General features: G+C 41.2%; 1 protein-coding gene across 1 annotated transcript in view; it reads right to left on the bottom strand.

The window, feature by feature from the left end:
• Positions 1 to 6,228: 6,228 nt before the first annotated feature.
• The window catches only part of kif20ba (kinesin family member 20Ba), a 128,385-nt gene continuing 115,085 nt past the window's right edge, over positions 6,229 to 19,528 (bottom strand). Inside the window, exons 32-33 of the mRNA XM_034185056.1 lie at positions 7,739 to 7,878; positions 6,229 to 7,460 (exon numbers count right to left, since the gene is read on the bottom strand). Of these exons, the coding sequence (XP_034040947.1) occupies positions 7,380 to 7,460; positions 7,739 to 7,878 (221 nt within the window). The 3' untranslated portion in view covers positions 6,229 to 7,379. The remainder of the gene's footprint in view (positions 7,461 to 7,738; positions 7,879 to 19,528) is intronic.

Here is a 19,528-nt window from a genome sequence, read left to right as displayed (position 1 = left end):
GGAACACAGCACCACTGTGCCATGAAGAGACATTTCAGAATCACTGAAATACAAATCATAGTTTTTATCCCCAGTGTGGCTCAGTTGTTACACGAGACTGTTCATTAACTAGAGTTGGACTTGTCCCGAAATACACAACTATAAAATTTAGAAAGCAACACAACCCGATCCGAGCAAATCTGTGTGGAAATGGACTGATCTCTGGAAGTCCAACTCACCAACAGTCTCATCAGAATAACGGCACAGCTGAATTTTAGGATGAAAAATTAAAATAGGTTTGGAAGAAAATGCAAATTAACCACCTTTGCATAATCAAAGAAATGTGACAATTGTTCAAAGTTATTCAACATCAACAACAAAAAAGGGTTTTCAAATACTAAATTAAACAATACCGATAATGTAGAGCATTTTCCAAAATATGTGGCAGGTTATATTTATTATTATTAGTGTAGGAGGTCATGTGACTTATATTCAGAAAAATTATGCATTAATTAAAAACAATAATTATTTATAGTGGGCTTTACCAGGAATCAAAACAGTAAAAATAAATAAATAAATGAGATTAAAAATAAATAAATCCATTCATCTATTTCTTTTATCCAAACTGCATCAAACAATATTTAATATGTTGTCCAACATGTTTATTTGCCCATCTTGCTTATTTTGAAATTTCAAAATCCCTGTTAAGTAACAACATGTTTGATATATTTGTGTTTAACTATTGCTGGCCTGCACCCCCTTCCAGCACATGGGTGCACCTCCACACCTTGGGGGGTGCTGGGCAGCGGATCAGCCTGCCCTGGGGGGCCCCGGCGCCATGTGCCTGCTGGTCCTGTTGGGGAGTGGTGGGGGTACTTGGTCAGCCATCGTTCCTTCTCATGTGGGGGTTTTGTCCGCTCTGCTGTGGGAGGGCTGGGGTCCAGTGGCTGGGCGGGGGGGTGGTGCCTCTCCCTGGAGCTCGGCGCATATGTGGCCCTCCATGCCCCTGCCTCTCCCTCCGGGTTTGTGGGGCCCGCCTGTCTCCCTCTGGCTCGTCGGTTGTCCCTGACACTCTTGGGTCTCATCTCACGCCTTCCCTGGTTGGGGGCCGGTGTGTGCGGTCTTCTCCTTGCACCACACCTCTCCCTTCCGCTGGCTGCTTGGGGTTAGTCCTCACGTACTCAGCTCAGTACTTATATTGGGTTTTAATTAGCCCATTATTGGGTTCATATAGGTTTGTGGGGCAGTCTGTGGTGTGGCTTTGTGCTGCAGCCTCCCACAGCAGTCACCATCCGCTGCTCCTGCCCTGCCATTTTAATGCACACACTTTATTTCTACACATTTTGTAAACACATTCACTAATTTAGAGTTGGGGTCACTAGGCGGTGGTGGGTTTGCAGAGCAGGCTGTGGTGCAGCAGTCTGCCACCTGCCGTTCCTGCCCTGCTTTTAATGCAACCCTTTGTCCTTACTCAGGGGGTCGCACACATCAAGGGAGAGTAATTATAATAACAAGGGTGGGTTTGTTAGGTTGGGTGAGTGCGACATGGGGTTGGCCCTGGATGGCTGGGGATACCTGGGGCGCTGGGATGGGGAGTGGTCCATCTGTCCAGTTCGCTGTGGTCTTGGGGCCCAGGGTGCTGCAGCCCGTTTGGGGTGGGGTTGCTGCTGGGGGGATGGGGGTAGGGTTGCCAACCGTCCCTTGAAAAACGGAATCGCCCCTTATTTGGAAATAAAAGTGTGTGTTCCGTATTGACCTGAAACAGGACGCAGTTTGTCCCGTATTTCTGTGAGAATCAAAAAGTCTGTAAAATGTCAATGGAATTGACTGGCGCTTTATATGGAAACTTACGGTAAATATGATCCCAGCCTTTCTCCTGCTCTTCACCAATGAGCTGACAGACACGAGTTGACGATACAGAATCACTCTTATCTCATTGGTTGAGGGACATCTGCTCGCAAGAAGATCCCGGATGAGAATCATGAACCGACGACGGTCGTCGGATGACCATAACAAAGTAGCATGGCTGATACTGACACTGGCACCGTAGAAACGCCTACGAACAGCAATGTCTGTAACGTTGTTACTCCTCCTCGAAAAAAAACAAAACAAAAAAGAAACCAAAAGTACATGGGCAAATGGGAAAAGGAAAATGGCTGGGTGGAAAAGGTGCGCGACAACAGCTATAAGTATTGTAAGTATTGTTTACTTTTTCAGACTTTCACTGTTACATTGTTTTGGATGATATTTTGTTTTGTTAATTTATACACTTAAGCAATAACATGACAGAGAAAGATTTATTTTTAAAGATTTTTTTTATATATATTTTGAAGCAGGACAGGATGCTCATATTGAAATTGTGAGTGAAAATGTATTTTGCACTAAAAATAAATTGCTAAATAATTTGTTTTCCGCATGTTCATATAACAAATGCATGTGTGCATCTACTTAAATTCAGGGTCAAGTCAATAGTCAAATGGTTAAAAATCGTTTCACACACACGCTGGGAAGGGTGAAGGCAATGGTCAGTTGGCCGGTCCGTGGAAATAGAGACTAGAATGGACGTCACGTGACTAGCGGCGTGCTGCACGGCGGCCGTTACTGAGGGTGGAGAGAGACCTTGATCCTGTTAAACAGAAGCGATATGAGGAGAAAAAAGGCAGCCAGTGCTTCATCATCAACTGCACGAACCACAAAAACAAATTCTCCAATATTAAAATGAACTGTACAAGAGCCTTAATGTAATTATGTAAAACAAATGTCTATTTTAAAGTCATTATGCCGTAATTTAATGTCAATATACTGAGACTATAACTCAACGCCATAAGTTCTTTTCATTAAGCTGCGTTCGCATGCGGAAACAAAAATGTTTAAATATATTTATGTATATATACTTGCAGCTGTTGTTTAATATGATATGTACATGGTGGTCACAGGAGGCATTTAAATTTGAACAGTGTGGATGGAGGAGGTACTTTTTACCCTGACTGAGGGTCAAAAGTCATAAATTCTGAATGGCTTCATATCTACTTGGAATAAAATGTTAGTAAAAATCATATATATGTTGTTGTCATTAAAAGTCTAGCAGTAATATTACAGTGGAAAAAGCAGCAAGGTAAATGAGCACAACGGCAAGACTTCAGATTTGTTTTAATACATAAGGATTGTTTATCCAGACATGTATGGGTTCGTTAGACCTTTTAATTAGCATGAATACAACTTACAAGCGTCATTTATAAAAATCCATCGAGAATTATGACAGGAAAAAAAAAAAAATCGCAGTAAATGAACAGAATGGAATATTTTCCACAAATTTCCACACTTTACATAAAACATTTTTTTCTACCTAGACATGTATGGGTTCATTAGAAAGAGCAATTAAAGGGCTTTAAAACAAGCCTACTTTTATTAAAATCTGTTAACAAATAGCGACAATAAAGTGAGAAAAGCAGCACAGTTTGTCGTAATTTCCCCAAATTTCTGCATTTTACATAAGTTTTTTTTTCACCCACACATGCATAGGTGCATTGGAAAGAGCTTTCAAAGGGCTTTGAAACAAGCCTACATTTATTAAAATCCATTAAGAAATAGTGATGCTAGTGCAAAAAAAGCGGTCAGTTTATTATTGATGAGCTGCACATTTTCACCCTTAGTAATGGCGCCTTCCTGTCCTGAGTGACGCTAATAGATAGAGGCGAGCACGTCCATTCCAGTCTATATTTCCATGGGCCGGTCAGCCCTGCCAGTGAGGTGTCCCTTATTTATTTTTCAGAGAGTTGGCAACCCTAGATGGGGGGCCATGCTCTCCATGGGGCGGGGTGCTGTTTACACCTTACGTTTTACACCTTACGTTTACACCTTGTCACACATGAGAGCGATTAAGGTACTTTTGAATGAGATGTAACACAAAATGTGCACCAAATGGGCTTTTCAATATTAAATTTAAATGTCCACAAAATCCACAATCTGGATCAGATCCAGATAAAACTTTGTCAGGTGACAGTGAGTGTCAGTCTGCACCTCACTTTCAAATATGAGAGTGATTGGGGCACATTTGATTAGGATATAATGTAAAAAATACATGAAGATTATAAACATTACGGTTTCTATGTTAAATTTAACTGGCCAGAAAATCTGTAATTGTGATCAGATCCAGATCAAACTTGTGAGTCAAAGAATACCATCCTATATCACGCGCTCAAATATGAAAGAAATTTCATCTTTCTTAAATTAGTGACACGAATTTTTGAAAATTTGTTTAATGTTAAAAGATAGGGATTTTTCAAGATTTTTCCTGACTTTGCCGTTTGACCTTGAAAATTGAACCAATTGTTGCCTGTCAGGATATGAATGTTCAACAAAAATTTGATAACGATATATGACAAATTGTAGGCTCCAGGCTGTTCACAAAGAAACTGACAAATGGATGAAAACATAACCTCCTCCAACTTCGTTGTCCGAGGTAACAAGAGCACGAACCAATGATGGAACAACACGCTTCACAGCGGACTTCCTCCTGGCTCATGAAGGAGACAAGTGAGGGAAGCCACCAAGACTTCTAGACTTCTAATGCTGTGGCTGGAGAAACTGCTTTAAAGAAAAAGAAAAAAAAAAGTGAAATGTATGTGATCACTTGTGAGATCACATACACATCACATGGGAGATTGAAGAACTGATGTAATTTTTTTTTCAATTAAATCCCTTCTCTTATGACATAAAATTAGTTAATTTGGCTTTATTTGTGAATATATTTAAATTTCAGTTAAATTTCCAGGGTGCTAATAATTCTGAAACAAAAACAAATTAATACTTTTCTTCTCCAGTTCAGGTTTTTCACAGTGCAGCTCATTTAAGATCAAATCTCCCCCATCTGTGTGTCTCCAGTATTTAAATTTAAATAAGCAAAAAAAAAAAGAAAAAAAGAAAAAAAAAAAGAATTCCTTTTAAATCAGCAGATTCCTTTTTGCTTTGAAGGACAAAGTGATTTCAGATTATCTGCATCAGATGTTTATTCAAAGTCACTGATAAATACTGTAATTTATCACTATGTTTACAGACGGTACTGTTCCCATAGTAACCTGACTATAATCATGTGAATAAGACACAGTCATGAAAACAAAACCTTCTGATGACCCGAACCTAATAAAATCAGAATCAGTAATAATGTGTGGCGCATTCTAATCTCAGTCAGATTATTAAAGTGCATTTCAGAAAATCAGATGACGGCATCCCGTCAGTTTTCAGATTATGTTCTTAATACATACTGTATCTACTCCATTAAAGCACCCCCCCGCACTTTTTTTCCAGCACATTGCATATAATGAAATTGTGAATTCCTGAGAGAACAGAGGAAAATTAAAGTTCCACCTCATTGCCACGAAATCTCATCAAGTCTGTTCTGGTTTCCATGCGAGCATGGTGCTTCCTCTTCTCTTCCACTTCTTTCACAACTTTTAGCTTGAACGCCGCTGAGTAGCAGCGTTTGCATGGAGTCATTTTATGTAATTGTGCAGCAGCTACTACATGCAGAAAAACATTTGTTTCAAGTCTGTGCTGCTTCTGTTGCATGCAGTACGCATGTACGTACATACTGTAAGGCTGTAATGTGTACAGCATGCATGCAAGTGAACGTCAATGAACACCCCTACACAAAACTTGCAGGGCCCCTGGGGCGTTTAATAGAGTACATACGGCATATTGCATAGAGGACCTAATGTGGTCATTAACCAGACTATATAACATCATGTGACCAGGCATACTAACGGAAAATTCTACAAGCAACTCACGTTAACACCACTGATGAAATATCTTCATTTATTATTCAGTCAGTTGTTGGATTATTGCTGCTGATGTAAAAAAAAAAAAAAAAAAAAAAAAAAGATCCCAAACTAAACAGTATGGATGATAACAAATCCGAGATTTTGTCTTTTGGCAAGTTTTTTGGGTGGGATTACTCCGTGTGCAGAAAAGCACGGATTAACGGTTCTTCACCTTGTCATTGAAGCTTTAAGTGACAGAGGGTTGAAGATGATGATATCAGAGGGACTTAGTTTCCAGCTGGAACAAAATCCCCCAAAATATACGTTAGAGCATCGTCACTGCTGAAAGAGGTGGAGCTAACGGATTTTACAAACATTTCTGCTGATCAAATAATCAGTAATTTCAGTTCCATAGTTACGTAGCTACAGAGGACAAGAGGGAGGAGGAAAAAAAGACCCTCCAAACAATAAATAAAAATTACTCAAACTGTGCAGGGTTCATATAATTTTATTGTTTAAAAAAAAAATAATATTTTGCAGCTCCTTCATCTAAAACAAAGTGGTGATAAAGGTCACAGATTTTTAGGAAATTTATTCACCGTTACAAAAAAAGAGAAAGAAACAAAACAGTTTGATCAGAAAGTATTCAGTAAAATCAGCAACGCTTTAACTGATCGTGTGTTTTGATCATCAGAGTTTGAACTTTTATTACCTCAAAATGATAAACACAAAGCACAGGAGTTTAACGAGGAGGATCGCAGCCATTTAAAAATAAATTCACACCGAACAGGTAACTGATGATAAAAAAACACACACAAAAGTACATTAACAGCTCAGCAGCTACTGCGGAGGATCGCAGCGAGAAACGTCACAGCACCAGATTAACGATCAATAAAGGTTTAGGAGATGTGGGGAAAAAAATTAAACAAACTACAGCACTTAAATAAATAAATTGCACATTTCAGTGTATAAAGTGTGTGTAAAGACTCAGAGTGCGTACTTTATGCAGCTTCCTGTTTACCGAGCGCTCTGTCAGGTCGCTTGCGTTCGCATTTTGTCTGTAAATTTAAGTTGATTTAAATCCAGATGAGTTGGATTAGTACATTTGCTTTATGTGGTGAAATTTTGTTACAGTATCTCTTAAGTTTGACCTTTTGTGAACATTTTGTGCTAACATTGGATGTTTACATCTATAAGTGCTGCAATAATAGCCTCTAGCCCCACCCATTTTGATGGGCCATGTGTGGCTGTAGTGTCACGAGAAACAATGGAGCTGTTTAGAAAAATTATTTTAAAAACTAAGTGTGGAACAGCACACCAAAATTTAACACTGCAAAGAAATTATAAAAAGAACGTGTGCAGAAAGGAATGATGTGTGCGTAGAAACTGTCGCAGGGTTAACTTGTGCAAACCCACCTCGGTGCACCACCCACCATTTATCAAACTAAAGCGCACTCCTTTTATACGCCATCCAATAAACTGAACTGTTGTATGTTGATAAATTTAACATTTTGCAGATAAAAAAAAACAAAAAAAAAACAGCGTCTCAAAGCTGCGCTCTGAGCATTCACGCGCCACACGGTGTGAGGGGCCGTATCAGTGTGTGTGTGTTTTTTTAATGTGCAGAAGTACACTGGAGGTTTATTTTGGTATTTTGATGCGACGGCGTTTCTTGCTGGTTTCGTGGTCGCTGTCGTTCTGCTCGAGGTCTCTGTTTATGATCTGTAATGAGAAGAGAGAGAGAGACCTCATCAATAACTTCATCCTCTGAATGTTTGACTGGAAACCCTCCTCGACCTGATCTGAACTACATTCCACTGGAAAATGGACAGAATTTGCTCTTTCTACGGAGCACTATTCCGTCTTTCTGTGCTCCTTTGAGTTTGGGAGTTTTGGATGGAACTGAAAGTAAGTTAGAGAACCTTTTTGGTGCTTGATGCATGTGGACACTCTGCTGAGTGCTGCTTTGGGTCGTGTGTGTGTGTGTTTGAGAGACACACCAGGTGTGGGGGCACCTCCATGGGTGAGGAGATGTCAGGTCTGTAAGGTTTCTTCTTGCTCCTGAGTCTCAGGCTGAGGGACGACGAGGAGCCGGACGACTCTTCACTTCGACTGCTGACCAGATTCATCATCTTCTTGGCTGCAGGGAGATTTTTTTTCCTCATTATTATTATTATTATTATTATTTATTTATTTATTTTTACACACGAGAAAAGTCTTCAGCATGTGTGTGAATTTTTACCAATTACGTGTCTGTAGCATCTGACATAGAATCATGTGACAGACATTGTCAAAGGTGAGCAGAGCTTTAGAACATGAATAGAAGATGGTTATAAGAGAGAGGGAGCACACACACCCCCCCCCCCCCACCCCGCTGGGAAATTGCTACATTCTGATAACATTTCAAGGAATTCTACCAAGTGTCCCAAAATTCCTCCTAGAAATGTGTGAGAAGTTCATTTCAGGATGTAGTCACCAATTCATGAAACTGGGCATGTTTACGTTTGTTAAATCAATGGTCACAACTGATATTTTTTTACTTTTTAAAAATCTTTTCAAGTTTTTTTATTATGCTTTTAATCTTTTAATCATGTTCTTTGATCTTTTGATTTAATTTTAGTTTTTCCATTGCTGAGTTGTTTTCTGTGAAGCACCTTGAGGCGACGCTGTTGTGATTCGGAACTGAATTGCCAAAGTGTGTTAATCTTGTACAATATTACAATATGTGTATTATTAACCTATAATAAGGAAGTTTTGTACCAAGTTTCCCAAAATTCCTCCTAAAAATGTGAGAGAAGTCGATTTCAGAATGTAATCAATCAATCAATCAATTTTTTTATATAGCGCCAAATCACAACAAACAGTTGCCCCAAGACGCTTTATATTGTAAGGCAAGGCCATACAATAATTATGTAAAACCCCAACGGTCAAAACGACTACGAGGTCCCTAAGATAAGATGGGACCTGATTATTCAAAACCTTATAAGTAAGAAGAAGAATTTTAAATTCTATTCTAGAAATAACAGGAAGCCAATGAAGAGAGGCCAATATGGGTGAGATATGCTCTCTCCTTCTAGTCCCCGTCAGTACTCTAGCTGCAGCATTTTGAATTAACTGAAGGCTTTTTAGGGAACTTTTAGTTCAACCTGATAATAATGAATTACAATAGTCCAGCCTAGAGGAAATAAATGCATGAATTAGTTTTTCAGCATCACTCTGAGACAAGACCTTTCTGATTTTAGAGATATTGCGTAAATGCAAAAAAGCAGTCCTACATATTTGTTTAATATGCGCTTTGAATGACATATCCTGATCAAAAATGACTCCAAGATTTCTCACAGTATTACTAGAGGTCAGGGTAATGCCATCCAGAGTAAGGATCTGGTTAGACACCATGTTTCTAAGATTTGTGGGGCCAAGTACAATAACTTCAGTTTTATCTGAGTTTAAAAGCAGGAAATGTCTTTATGTCTGTAAGACAATCCTGCAGTTTAGCTAATTGGTGTGTGTCCTCTGGCTTCATGGATAGATAAAGCTGGGTATCATCTGCGTAACAATGAAAATTTAAGCAATACCGTCTAATAATACTGCCTAAGGGAAGCATGTATAAAGTGAATAAAATTGGTCCTAGCACAGAACCTTGTGGAACTCCATAATTAACTTTAGTCTGTGAAGAAGATTCCCCATTTACATGAACAAATTGTAATCTATTAGACAAATATGATTCAAACCACCGCAGCGCAGTGCCTTTAATACCTATGGCATGCTCTAATCTCTGTAATAAAATTTTATGGTCAACAGTATCAAAAGCAGCACTGAGGTCTAACAGAACAAGCACAGAGATGAGTCCACTGTCTGAGGCCATAAGAAGATAATTTGTAACCTTCACTAATGCTGTTTCTGTACTATGATGAATTCTAAAACCTGACTGAAACTCTTCAAATAGACCATTCCTCTGCAGATGATCAGTTAGCTGTTTTACAACTACCCTTTCAAGAATTTTTGAGAGAAAAGGAAGGTTGGAGATTGGCCTATAATTAGCTAAGATAGCTGGGTCAAGTGATGGCTTTTTAAGTAATGGTTTAATTACTGCCACCTTACAAGCCTGTGGTACATAGCCAACTAACAAAGATAGATTGATCATATTTAAGATCGAAGCATTAAATAATGGTAGGGCTTCCTTGAGCAGCCTGGTAGGAATGGGGTCTAATAAACATGTTGATGGTTTGGATGAAGTAACTAATGAAAATAACTCAGACAGAATAATCGGAGAGAAAGAGTCTAACCAAATACCGGCATCACTGAAAGCAGCCAAAGATAACGATACGTCTTTGGGATGGTTATGAGTAATTTTTTCTCTAATAGTTAAAATTTTGTTAGCAAAGAAAGTCATGAAGTCATTACTAGTTAAAGTTAATGGAATACTCAGCTCAATAGAGCTCTGACTCTTTGTCAGCCTGGCTACAGTGCTGAAAAGAAACCTGGGGTTGTTCTTATTTTCTTCAATTAGTGATGAGTAGAAAGATGTCCTAGCTTTACGGAGGGCTTTTTTTATAGAGCAACAGACTCTTTTTCCAGGCTAAGTGAAGATCTTCTAAATTAGTGAGACGCCATTTCCTCTCCAACTTACGGGTTATCTGCTTTAAGCTACGAGTTTGTGAGTTATACCACGGAGTCAGGCACTTCTGATTTAAAGCTCTCTTTTTCAGTGGAGCTACAGCATCCAAAGTTGTCTTCAATGAGGATGTAAAACTATTGACGAGATACTCTATCTCACTTACAGAGTTTAGGTAGCTACTCTGCACTTATGGCATTAGAGAACATAAAGAAGGAATCATATCCTTAAACCTAGTTACAGCGCTTTCTGAAAGACTTCTAGTGTAATGAAACTTATTCCCCACTGCTGGGTAGTCCATCAGAGTAAATGTAAATGTTATTAAGAAATGATCAGACAGAAGGGAGTTTTCAGGGAATACTGTTAAGTCTTCTATTTCCATACCATAAGTCAGAACAAGATCTAAGATATGATTAAAGTGGTGGGTGGACTCATTTACATTTTGAGCAAAGCCAATAGAGTCTAATAATAGATTAAATGCAGTGTTGAGGCTGTCATTCTCAGCATCTGTGTGGATGTTAAAATCGCCCACTATAATTATCTTATCTGAGCTAAGCACTAAGTCAGACAAAAGGTCTGAAAATTCACAGAGAAACTCACAGTAACGACCAGGTGGACGATAGATAATAACAAATAAAACTGGTTTTTGGGACTTCCAATTTGGATGGACAAGACTAAGAGTCAAGCTTTCAAATGAATTAAAGCTCTGTCTGGGTTTTTGATTAATTAATAAGCTGGAATGGAAGATTGCTGCTAATCCTCTGCCTCGGCCCGTGCTACGAGCATTCTGACAGTTAGTGTGACTCGGGGGTGTTGACTCATTTAAACTAACATATTCATCCTGCTGTAACCAGGTTTCTGTAAGGCAGAATAAATCAATATGTTGATCAATTATTATATCATTTACCAACAGGGACTTAGAAGAGAGAGACCTAATGTTTAATAGACCACATTTAACTGTTTTAGTCTGTAGTGCAGTTGAAGGTGCTATATTATTTTTACTTGTTGAATTTTTATGCTTAAATAGATTTTTGCTGGTTATTGGTAGTCTGGGAGCAGGCACCGTCTCTACGGGGATGGGGTAATGAGGGGATGGCAGGGGGAGAGAAGCTGCAGAGAGGTGTGTAAGACTACAACTCTGCTTCCTGGTCCCAACCCTGGATAGTCACGGTTTGGAGGATTTAAGAAAATTGGCCAGATTTCTAGAAATGAGAGCTGCTCCATCCAAAGTGGGATGGATGCCGTCTCTCCTAACAAGACCAGGTTTTCCCCAGAAGCTTTGCCAATTATCTATGAAGCCCACCTCATTTTTTGGACACCACTCAGACAGCCAGCAATTCAAGGAGAACATGCGGCTAAACATGTCACTCCCGGTCCGATTGGGGAGGGGCCCAGAGAAAAATACAGAGTCCGACATTGTTTTTGCAAAGTTACACACCGATTTAATGTTAATTTTAGTGACCTCCGATTGGCGTAACCGGGTGTCATTACTGCCGACGTGAATTACAATCTTACCAAATTTACGCTTAGCCTTAGCCAGCAGTTTCAAATTTCCTTCAATGTCGCCTGCTCTGGCCCCCGGAAGACAATTGACTATGGTTGCTGGTGTCGCTAACTTCACATTTCGCAAAACAGAGTCGCCAATAACCAGAGTTTGATCCTCGGCGTGTGTGTCGTCGAGTGGGGAAAAACGGTTAGAGATGTGAACAGGTTGGCGGTGTACACGGGGCTTCTGTTTAGGGCTACGCTTCCTCCTCACAGTCACCCAGTCAGCCTGCTTTCCCGGCTGCTCGGGATCTGCCAGGGGGTAACTAACGGCGGCTAAGCTACTGTAGAAGAATTTTTAGGTCCATATTTGAACTGTGATGAACTATCAAGTGTCCTGATCCGAACTGTATGTCCTCTGGTTGAACTAGCAGGTGTTCAACCCAAAAAAAGGGCTCTATTAGTCATTTAGTCTGTCAGGGGCTTTCCAAGGCCTTTTAGGTGCTTTCCCGCAGGCCACGTGCGGGGGCCTCAGGCCAGCTGCACGTGTGGCTGAGGCCACGTGCGGAGGGGGCCTCAGGCCAGCTGCACCTGTGGCTGAAGGTCTTTTAAAAAAATCAGTTGTAAATCCTTCATGTTTTAATGGGAGCGTTTGTCACATTGAAATAATGGCCTAACACCTGCTTAGGGTTCACTAGAGGATGCTTCCAATAGAAAACCATGTCTTGGGAATGAAATAAATAAAAAAGTCGAAGGAGGAGCGATGCCCGCGGGTCTCCAATAAATAGACGAGCGCGGTTGTCATATTCAGTCTCTCTAGAGGACTCAGTTTGTCTAAGCTTTGTGTCGAAGGCTTAAATAAACTTAAAAACTCTGTGCATTTTATCTTGCTTAAGGCTGAATTATTCTAAAGTGTTGTGTCCTCTTTCTAGCATATCACTTGCAATTAGTTTGTGTTATCTAAAAGACGACATCCTGAGAAGACCAAAAAGACGAGCCGCGACAGAACTTGGCGAGCCAGCTTCAGGAGGGTCCAGGGGCATTCCGGCAGCCTGGGGCAGTCCAGCTCATCCCTCCAGACCGTAAATAACAGTGATCACGACTAAAAGGTAAGCAGAAACCTTTTATAATTTCTGCACGATCTGGAGGAGTGAGTCGGGATTTCCGCCCAAGTTGACAGGTGATATTTTTTAATTGCCTCTTACCCAAAAGAGGCCTGGACTAAGAAAATTGATAAGAGACTAAAAAAAGATAAGATTGAAAATTATCAGGCCTTGTAGATAAAATGCTCAGAAGGTGTGTGTGTTCCCGGGAAAAAGAATGTCTATGTGAGTGAAAGTTCAGGAATGTTCATGAACTCTGGTGCGGAAAGAGTGCGTGGAGAACTAACCTGGATGCTTGGGGAATAATTGGTGTTGAAATTCGTTACTAACGTGCCGGCTGATAGCATGCGCTGTAGGGGTTAATTTAGGGGAGTATACTGACAAATAGATACAAGGTAATACAAGGTTATTTAAAGAGTTTAACAGAGACTGAAGTGAAATAAGTGAGAAAAAAGAGTTTAACAAGAGAATACGTGCAGAGAAAGCACAAGATAAGCGCCTGAGGGGGCGCAGTAGAAATACCGTACGTGATAAAGAGATTTAAAGAGAAAAGTGCAAAGAAGCACAGCTGACAGTAAGTAAAAGAGCTCAATAAAGGACGTCATTTTTTAAGAAAAGAGAAAAACTATAAAATAATAATAAAATAAATAGAGAGTTAGTGCAGAATACATGAGAATTAATGAAGCAGAAAATAGTGCAGTAAGGCACCAAATACACGCTTGTGGGGCGTGGGAGAAGAATAAGTAATTAAGTACACAGTAATATGAGTTTTTTTATAAGAAAAGAAAAAGAGAATATTTTCAGTGCAAAGGCACATTAAGCTCACGAGGAGCTCAGTAAGTGAAAAAAAAAAAAAAGGCAGAAGAAAGTGCAGAAAGGCACAGGATACGCACGCGAGGCGCGGTAAGGCGTAGAAATAAATGAAATATTGTATGCTCAGAAAGGAGCTGGTGGAAAATAATATATTAAGCACAGGATACGCACGCGAGGCGCGGTAAGGCGTAGAAGTAAATGAAATATTGTACGCTCAAAGAGGGCTTGAAAAAAGTAATATATGAAGTTGCTGACAGCGCCGGAGAAGCTGTCTAACGTGAAGAAGAGATACATGCTTAAACAGAACACATTGGTGTTAAGTGAATAAAAAGGTTGTTTAAAGCCGCGGAGTGAAAAGTGGCAGAAGTCTAGATAGAGATATATAGAAAGTTGTTTTTAATAATTTTTGTGTATAAAGCTTTTGAAGATTGGTGTGTGGGAGAGTGGAGAGTAATCTGTGTAAAGCTGTGAGAACTTGCAGGCTGGCTGACATACAAGATTAATGTGAAAGAGTACGAGGGGGAGGTATTTAGACCCAACAGGAGGACTTGGGAGGTGCATGACAGGCAGAGAGGAAAGTGTGAAACAGACAGTGAAGAAAAGACAGGAGAAGAGTGCTATGTAAATACAGAGAAGGTAGATATTATTTCAAAGAGAGAAAACTAATAAACAAACATAGCAGAAAAAGACGAGAAGCAGAAAGTTTAAAAAAAAAAAAAAAAAAAAAAAATTAAATTAGAAGGGAAATAGAAAGTCGGGAGCAAAGACATTAGGAGGTGTTAGGGTTGTAAGAGGATTAAATAAATAAAGTTGGTTATAAATCAAAAGAGATAAAGCTTAGATTATAGTGAAAAAGCTGACAGACTGATCAATGCTTGGGACAGTCATTGATGGGAGACTTAAGTGATGATGAAATAATACTCCCAGAACATTACTTGACTGACGGAGACATCGAAACCCAGGGAATCAGGACACATTTTTGGCTGGAAAGGACCTATTTTGACAGGGTAGGAGCAGAACATTGGCAGGACGAACAAGAGATCAATCAGAAATTATGGCAGATTACTAAGGTAATCAATCTGAAGCAAAAGAAAGAACAATTCCCTCTAATTAATTGGGAGCTGCTGATAAGACGTCTGTGGCATCAGGGTTTAACCCCGTGGCTGGAGCTGCTTTGTGCTGATCCTAATAAAGAAATTAGCATACCATTAAATCATTTAATAACACTGCCAACCGATCCAGGTGAAGAACTGTTTCCTAGGTTGACTTTGACTGTGGTCCCAAGGAAGGTTCGGTGGGAAACAGGTAAATTTTCATATTTAGTTAAAGAAAAAGAAGACGGGCATAGCAGTTGGAAATTTAATCCTTTTAAGGGTTTAAAATACAAAACAGGTGTTACAGCCAGCAAGTTATTGGTCTGGATCAGGACAGCCCCTGAGGGACTACCAGAACACCATAGAAACACCTCACATAGCGTTTGTCAGGGTTACATGGGTAACTCTCAAGGTCAAGGTCGGGAAAGTACCCCGCTAGACTTAGTACTAAGAAAATATCCAGGAAAACGCACTAAGGCCAACCAATGTATGAGAAAGTGGCACAAAAGGTCACATGGGGGCAGGCAATGGCCTTTGGTGGGATCATTTGATCCGGTGATGTGTGAAGCAGTTGCGGTAGAAATACAGAAAAAAGAAATTAAAGATCAGCAGAAGAACGTAAATAACAACAAAAAAACGCACTGAAGAAAAAGAAGTTTTGGCCTTGTTCAAGCAGGAAGCACAGAGGCTACAGCAGAAAAGAGAAAAAATGACAGAGGAAAGATCCAAAGAGACTAAAGCCAGTGCACCGAGCTGGGAAGCAGAGCCACCCCCTTATAAACGTCATGATATGGGAAAGACAGCTGGACAATTTGTATTAGGAACTCGTGAAGAGGACCAAGGCATGGATGTGGAGGGCAAATTCACACTGACACTAAAAGCTCGAGAGCCACAAGGAGACAGGTCCTCAGTCTGTCAAATGGATCATACAAGGTCTCCAAGTCCGGAAGTAAGTGGTCGCTCACCACGACCAGCAGGGGAGGCCACAAATAACAGTGACACGGAGGCAGACGAGGATAAAGAGAGAGACCTGAAGGCTCCGCCTGCACATCGAGGTCCACTGAAAACCGTCCCCTCCCACCATAAGTCAGCCGACTGGACCTTCACAGGCTATAGAGGCTCCGAAGAGTGGCACAAGAGCTTCTGTGACACACTGGATCTGGCCAGAAGAGATAATGAAGAACTAGCTGACCAACTTCGGCTAGCGAAGGAAAGAATACAAAGACATAGGGACGCTGAGGAAAGAAGAATATTACAACAATCGACGCCCAATCAAGGGAATCACATTATACAGCCACCCACCCGAAAAATTTCTGGTGAGATCATCATTGAGAGTGCAAAAGAGGCCCGACTCAGGCAAAGACAACAATGTGTAGCCAAAGACATAGCGGCTTTAGAACAGAATATAACCGACTGGATGGACTGCCTGGAACCAGTCAGTCGCACTCGATCTGGAAGACAGTATGGAGTCCGCACAGAAGAAGAGGAGGACGAAGACCTCATATGCCCATTGGTGGTTAGAAATGGTCATCATGTGTATACCCCATGGAGCTGGACAGACATGGTGGGGCTGGCCAACAGACTGCCAGACATCACCCAAGGAGCTGGGAGATGGATAACTGCCTTAGAAGAAGGCACTGCAGGGGTAACCTTGTCTTTAGGTGACATAAAAGCCTTGCTAATGCATGTCATGGGAAAACATGACACTGAAGAATTAGCAGGAAAGGTTGGACTAACACAAATGATGGGCACAAATCAACATGAAGTCCCCTTTAATCGCTATAGAAACTCCATGTGGGAAGGACTGAGAAGAAAGTACCCTGAGGTCTTGGATCCCTCTAAATTGGATGATGAGGAGTGGACACCTGAAGAGTGCCCAAAGAAGTTCCTGCACCGATTCCAGAAAAGATGGGCGGAGGAAACAGGAAATGCATGGAACCATTCTCCAGCAACTGAAATCCTGTTTAACATAACTGTAAAAAAGGCTCTACCAGATGAGGTTCAGAAAGCCCTAGATGGAGTCGTGGGACTATCGAAAATGAATTGGGCTTTATACTCTGAGCATATTTGTCACCATCTTGAAATCTACAAGAAAGAAAAACAAAAAGAAGAAGATGCAGCAAAATCCCTGACGAAAAAAAATTGGTGCAGATGCAGTTGGGAGAGCTAACCAAAGTCAAGAAAGAAAAAACAAAGACCCAGGCACCAATGATGACCCCTGTTCCTTCTGAGTCGGCAAGCCTAGGCCCTACGGCAAACACTGCTGCCACCTTACAGGCACCTGTGGTAACAGCCACACAGAGCCCCCAAGGAGCAGCAGGGAGCACTGCTGCAGGAGAAGTCTCAGCACCAGTGGAGCATCACTATCACTACCATAGCACTGGCACACCCGGAAATGGACCCACCTACAGTCATGGGTGGAGAGGAGAGTCACGGAACTTTCAAGGTCAAAGAGGAGGGTGGCGAAGAGGATCTCGCCAACCTTCATTTGGAAACAGATTCCAAAACTCAGCTCCCAGGAACAGTCAAGCGGGACCGCCTATGGGACCAACACCCCCAATAGGGGATCAACCCTCTAATGAGTGTTGGAGCTGTGGACAACCTGGACATCGAATGAGAAATTGTCCAGCCCGACCTTGGGTTGGACCCTCTGCCTACTGGCAATAGGGAGGCCTAGAGAAGACAGAGGGGGAAACGGTGGCATTGGCTATTTCGATGATACCTAAGGGAGAGCCAACCGTCACTGTTAATATACAAAGCAGAGATTTCCCGTTCATGGTGGATACAGGGGCAACATACTCTTGCATAGGGAAAATGGGCACTCATCTCCCCCTCTCTGGGTCTGTAATTAAGACCATCGGCTTCTCTGGGAAGACTCAAATAATACCGTTTACACGCCCACTTCCTGTAACGATTGCAGGAAAAACAATTGAAGCACCCCTGTTATACTCACAAAATACACCTGTGAATTTGCTGGGAAGAGACATTTTATGTAAGCTACAAACCCAGATAGTGTGTACCCATCAAGGACTGCAAATACACTTTCCTGACGAAGCACTCGCCAACATTATGGTGCTTATGGACATGGAAAATAAGGTCCGACCTGTGCAACCCATGGTATACTGGCTGAAGTTACAACCAGAAAATTTAAATCTTCAACTGGAATGGGAAAAATGGAAGCCCTGGGCAGAACAACACTATGAAGCAGTATGTACACCTAGTTTACCTTTACATGTCACCCTGATGTTCGATGCCAAACAAGAACAAACTGACTATGCATGCTGCTGGGATGCATTGATGAATCAACGGCTGTTTCACATAACCACCACAGAAATTTATTTAGGCCCCCAAGGGGCCACAGCTTCTGTCAAGCTAACTTCAGCTGAACAACAATGGTATCAAGTGCCGAATGCCATGCCTCATGTGACCCTTTTAGTCTCAGAAAAGTACGAATCCCATGACCTAGGTCCAATGGTAAAGACAGCCTCAGAAGTTGAAGAATGGCAAAACATGGAAAGTCCACAAGTACATCTGTCAAAAGACCAGCAGTTTATACGAATTAATTTAAAAGTAAATGATGAGGCTATAGCTCAAAAAGTGGAGCTCAATCCTAGACCAGAGGGACAGATGGTGTTATCGGCCCAACAAGAGAAATTGTTAGAGCAAATACCACCAGTGGTGTGGTCCAAAAGCAAAACGGATGTAGGACTAGTAAAAACAGCCTTACCAGTAAAAATAAAAGTAAAACCGGGAGCAAAACTGCCTCACCAAAGGCAGTATCCATTAAAACCTCAGGCTATTGAAGGCATAAAACCAGTAATTAAGGGACTAATGGCAGCTGGAGTTCTAATAAAAACTGCAAGCCCATGCAATACTCCTATCTATCCTATCCCTAAAAACAATACCAAAGAGTATCGGCTGGTACATGATCTGCGTCCTATCAATGCAATAATAGAAATGGATGCACCTATAGTACCTGATCCGCATACTATACTATCAAGCATCCCTGCTGGAGCAAAATGGTACACGGTAATCGATCTGTGTTCAGCCTATTTCAGTGTGCCTGTGCACCCAGACTCACAACATTTGTTTGCATTCACATTTCTGGGACAACAGCTAACGTATACACGGCTACCTCAGGGACTGAACCTGTCCCCAGCCATCTTTAACAAAGTCCTGGCTGAAGATTTACAACACCTTGACATACCCAGTACATTGGTGCAATATATGGATGATCTCCTTATTGCATCAGAGACTCAAGAACAGTGTGAAAAAGATTCATTAATTGTATTGCATGCATTGGCAGATGGAGGTCATAAAGTAAGTAAGGACAAATTGCAGTTCTGCAAACAACAAGTAGAATACTTGGGAAGACAGTTGTGTGGGACCACGCGATGTATAGCCCCAAGCCAAGTGGAGGCTATAATCAAGGCTCCCAAACCCCAAACAGTGGGACAGATGCTTTCATTCCTGGGGATGGCAGGGTACAGTCAGCCGTGGATTTGTGATTATGCTATAAAAACTGCACCTTTGCGTGCCATGATTAGAGCAGTGGGGCAAACAAGCAATGCAGCTCTCCTCGTCTGGACAGATCAGGCAACGGGAGCTTTTGAGGCCCTAAAAACAGACATGCAATCTGCTCCCGCGTTAGGTAACCCAGATTATGGGAAACCTTTCCAT

The sequence above is a fragment of the Thalassophryne amazonica genome, chromosome 13, assembly GCF_902500255.1.
Source record: "Thalassophryne amazonica chromosome 13, fThaAma1.1, whole genome shotgun sequence".
Classification (NCBI taxonomy): Eukaryota; Metazoa; Chordata; class Actinopteri; order Batrachoidiformes; family Batrachoididae; genus Thalassophryne; species Thalassophryne amazonica.
The sequence above is the reverse complement of the archived record's forward strand: the minus strand, read 5'-3'. Positions and strand labels throughout refer to the sequence as shown.